At 29.2% G+C, this 4,544-nt stretch overlaps 1 protein-coding gene across 3 annotated transcripts; it reads right to left on the reverse strand.

Annotated features, from left to right (window-relative positions):
• Nucleotides 1-2,241: 2,241 nt before the first annotated feature.
• LOC108762503 (vesicle transport protein SFT2A) lies at nt 2,242-4,250 on the reverse strand. Of its 3 annotated transcripts, XM_018509535.1 has the most exons (6): nt 4,089-4,107; nt 3,748-3,878; nt 3,598-3,615; nt 3,295-3,464; nt 2,587-2,704; nt 2,242-2,513 (listed from the first exon to the last, which is right to left on the reverse strand). In XM_018509535.1, the coding sequence occupies exons 2-6, from the start codon at nt 3,814-3,816 to the stop codon at nt 2,385-2,387; spliced, it is 504 nt and encodes a 167-aa protein (XP_018365037.1). In that variant the 5' UTR covers nt 3,817-3,878; nt 4,089-4,107; the 3' UTR covers nt 2,242-2,384. The 3 variants fall into 3 exon arrangements, with proteins under 3 accessions (XP_018365037.1, XP_018365036.1, XP_018365038.1); XM_018509534.1 differs by having other exon boundaries at nt 3,748-4,250; XM_018509536.1 differs by lacking the exon at nt 3,598-3,615 and having other exon boundaries at nt 3,748-4,250.
• Between the last annotated feature and the right edge of the window lie 294 nt (nt 4,251-4,544).

Genomic DNA, 4,544 nt, shown 5'->3' on the forward strand with positions numbered 1-4,544 from the left:
ATCCGTAGACGCCTATTTTGTAAAGCAAGACCCTCAGTATTATTTGAATGGATTAAAGGGGTGGGAGCATCGCTGGAAAAAATGTATCGACTTAAAAGGAGACTGGAAAAATAAAATTGAATTTGACCGAAAAATTACTTATTTCTATGTTAGGCTCAAAACTTTTCAGACGACCCTCGTATAATTAAAAAATGTCTATTACATGAACGTTTCGGCTATGTGGGACAGACCAACCGTAAATTGAAGACGAGAATTAATGAACACAAAAATGACATTAACAAAAGGAGTAGGATTTATCTGTTATTTCTGAACATAGGTTACAAGTAGAACATGAATTTGATTGGATTAACACAGACATTTTTGATAATGAGAGATATATTGGTAAAAGATTGGTGTCTGAAATGCTGAATATCAAAATACAAGACAACGGTTTAAATTTGAAATCAGACACGGAGTTCTTGCACCATGCTTATACGAACATAATAAATAAATTCTGATTGGTTTAAATATTCTGAAACAATATGTTTCAATTCGATGACTTACGACAATTGTTGTTTCCTTGCTTATTTTTATATTTCTTAATGTCGATTTTACAGTTGACTTGACGATTGACACTGCGAACGTTATGTTGTCTTGTAATTTATTTAATATTTCTTTGTTGTCAACTGAATTTATGGAATATATATTTTTGTGCATATGGTGTACAGTAAGAAAATCTCCATATAATTTGTGGTCTTCTAATATTTGTCTCTAACGATATTTTGTTTGATTTAGTTGTCATTCAGTTAATCAACTAATTGAGGGTTACACACACTCTCTGGATAAGGTAATCCGTGAGATTTACTTACTGCATTCCATGGTTTGAACTTTGGATCATCTTCTTATTAGGATTATGAACTGCAAAATGCTGAAGATGGCTTGAACATAGCCGAAACGTTCATGTAATAGACATTTTTTAATTATATGTATATAAGTACCACACGAATTACTGTGTTTTTTTAGGCTCTTAATTGTCCGTTATTTATTCTTGTGTATTTTAAATAATTATTTCAAGAGCCTAATTGATTGATTTAATCCTTAATTAAGTTTCGACCAGTGGGTGCGCGCTGGAACTGTTTTCTTTCGAGGACAGAGTCCGCATTGGTCGACGTTATAATATAAATTCAACGGTTATAAAGATGTTGACCGTTCTTAATTCGAAATGGGAACTCCTGCATTGGCAGAAGAGTTATTATTCAATATTTTGGCCTATCCCTCTTGATTAATTGATTTATTATCATCGGTTCGATTTGAATTGTATTTGTTAATGTTCAACATTTTGCATAGATGATTTAAGCTTTGAAAACTTATAAAGAAGCCATTTACGGTCGATGTGTTGTTGGTGTTTAATATTCATTTGAGTTTTATACAGGTTTCTAGCTCAAACAAACTGCGCGCCGATATTCTTGAAACCCGTAAATAGCATTCTTCATGTATAGGTGAAACTTTTACAGTCCTATTGCATGTACTATTAGGTTAAAGATATACTTCTAAAATTAATTGATATTCTTCGTAGCGTATCGGGTACAAGTTCTAGAAAAAATATGGAGCTTTGTCAGCATTCTTTAAGTTCAAATTTGGATCAAAATTGAGAAAGTTTATAAAAAGTCCAAAAGTTGTACAGAAATTCTGAAAAATTGTACAGAAAGATGTAAGAAAATCAATCTATCCTTAAATTGCATATAGTAACATAAAGTACGAAGCATTTTCTCTTTTAAAATAGCAAATATTTCTTGTAATTTCATACTATATTTAATCGATATGCTACGAAGAATATCGATTATGATTCAATATTAAAGCAGGCTTCGCATTATGTCTAAATTTGCACATTTTATCAGTTATTTGTCTTAAATTCAATTAGTGCATATTAAAAGCTGCTGAACATTAAATTAGTAAAGTTGAGTATAAAAACAAATTTTAAATGATTAAAAAATGATATTGTCACGTTATTCAAAAGAATATATATGTATTATTTAAGTGTCAAAAGTATAAAAGTGTAGTATATTAAGTTTAATTTAGTCTAAACCTAACACATTTATGAAGTTAATTTTTTATTCCTTTAACTTGTAACTGTATTTTATTTATTTTATAAGCCATTTACTTATTACACAAGAGAAGCATAATGTTGTTATTTTTCGTATAATTACAAATAATATTACCATTAATTATGCTTATTTATATTACAATTAATTTATAGAACATTTTAATCTATTTACTTATTGTAAATGTGAAATATAATCAATGTTCAGTGTTACAAAATGACTAAAGCTTCAAAAAATTGAAAAAATGAAATAATGTTCCTGTAACAAATTTTGATACAACAAAAAAAAAGATAATTACTCTTTTCATGTAATACAGGCTTCCACTGTCTTTTTGACAGCATCACGAGCATATGGTATGTATGATAAAGAATACCATGTCATAGCTAGTGACTGAATGATTATAAATAGAAGAGCTAGACCAGGATTATGTAACTGAAAACAAAAGTGTAATAAATACTTCAAAGTATTAAGAATATATAAAAAACAAAAAATATTGAGTACTTACATGTAAAGCTGCAAAAAGTGTAAAAACAATCGAGATAAATACTAATATAGTTGCAATTAGTCTTGTCGATGCAAACATCTTCTTAAATTGATGAAATGGACCCATCAAAAAACACGTACTGAAACACAGATTGATAATTATTCAAATATTTTAATTGTATTTATAAAACTACTGTAAACATTATATAAAATACTATAAATACTGAAATTATTATATAAAGATTAAAATTATATGATAAAAGTCAGTTGTTATCCTGTAATTCTGTACCTAAAATAATAATATTAGTGTTTATACGGAGATTAGGACAAAGAATTATTTTTAAAACTATTACATATAAAAATACAATATATTTCAATGAGAACTTATTTAGTTCGAAGATAAAAAAATGGTGGTGTGTAACTTGTAATATATGTATGTATCAATGTGATTTTAGTGATAATTTTCATGTTTATGATATGTTAAATTTGTGTTTATCCTGTATTATCATCATTCGCATTAATTCTAAATGTTTATTTTCTTATTGCAGACACAATTGTATGAATGAAAGTCAACATACTCCCTCGTGTATTTCTGAGGGAAAATTTCGTTTATTTGTTTTATGTATGAATTCTCCCCCTAGTGTAGAATTTTTTTAGAAATATTTTTTTAGGTAAATTTTTTCTGAGTAATAAGAAATAAGATTACTGACAAGTACATCATTTATTGTACCTGGCTAAAGAGATAATGTTGCCCAAAGTATAAAATACAGCAAATACGGCAAGACCTTTTTGTAAAAACAATGCAAAGGATCCAAGGAATGAACATAATATGCCAACGATGAAACAAATTGCAAAACCTTTTATCCTGGTGGACCAACTTAACGTTGTTTGATCTATAACCTGTTAATCATAAAAAATGTCAATAATTTTTTAAAAATAAAGCTAAGTAACATATTGTACATAATGTAAAAATATATGTAACAGCAGTGGTGCTACAAGTAAAATAAATCTCTATAATTCTTTAACAATTTACCATAAAATCAGCATCAACCTTCCATTGTCGACCGCATGTGAGCATTCATTAAAGTGATAATATCAGTTTACAAATGAAATGAGATTATAATACATGTAACCAATTATTGACATATTACAATCAGTAATGCAGCTTATTGTACGTATTTACCTGCGTAATTATACCACTTTCTTCATCGCATCGTTCATTACCGTTCAAAGCTCTCCTTAACTTGTCCATTTTTTAATCAAAAACAAAAATGAATACACTTATCAGACGAACAAAATGTTGAATTCATTAACCTATCAATGTGTGAGGTTATCAAGTTGAATGAAAAACTGTATCACCACTATTACACACTAATGTTTCAGATCATACATATTTCTAAATGTTTAATTTATCGGAAAATATTTACACGTTAAATTAACTTTCACATAAAAAAATACTGTGCTACTATATTTATTTACACGCCTTTTCACGTATTTCGTGTAGCCTTCAATTTATAAACGTACTTAGAGTTGGAGATTGTTCTTAATAACCGGTCTATGTTGCACTTTCTGTACTCACAAAGAGTGAAAAAGACATAAATACAGAAACACAATATATCCTGTGCGAGGAAAGTTCTACTCGGTACAATATACGTATACTCATCCAATGCGCTCGTTTAAATGAGTAAGGGCCATTCCACACAAGCTTGCAGAGCCGCATAACCATATGCATAAAGCAAATTATCTAATCACATTTCTGTCATACAGACAAACGTAAACTACGATTGGATGATTTTCTTTATGCATATGTTTATGCGACTATGCAAGTTTGTGTGAAATGCCCTTAAGAGCTGTCATAATGGAAGAAAATGGGAGCTACTGTAGGAACATGCTGTAGCATGTTGGAGCATTTTGGAGCACAAGAACGAAATCCATTTAATTCTTGTAGCCCTTCTACAATAAGCCGCAAGTCAGAAGTTC

Source organism: Trachymyrmex cornetzi, unplaced genomic scaffold (genome assembly GCF_001594075.2).
Source record: "Trachymyrmex cornetzi isolate Tcor2-1 unplaced genomic scaffold, Tcor1.1 scaffold3021, whole genome shotgun sequence".
Classification (NCBI taxonomy): Eukaryota; Metazoa; Arthropoda; class Insecta; order Hymenoptera; family Formicidae; genus Trachymyrmex; species Trachymyrmex cornetzi.

Bases quoted from the DNA above. Each gene is read 5' to 3' on its own strand.
- LOC108762503 (XM_018509534.1), bottom strand. From the start codon at position 3,816: ATGGACAAGTTAAGGAGAGCTTTGAACGGTAATGAACGATGCGATGAA. The intron at 2,705-3,294 runs GTACAATAAATG...TCTGTGTTTCAG, and splicing joins AACATTATCTCTTTAGCCAG to TACGTGTTTTTTGATGGGTC. The intron at 2,514-2,586 runs GTAAGTACTCAA...TTTTGTTTTCAG, and splicing joins CACTTTTTGCAGCTTTACAT to TTACATAATCCTGGTCTAGC.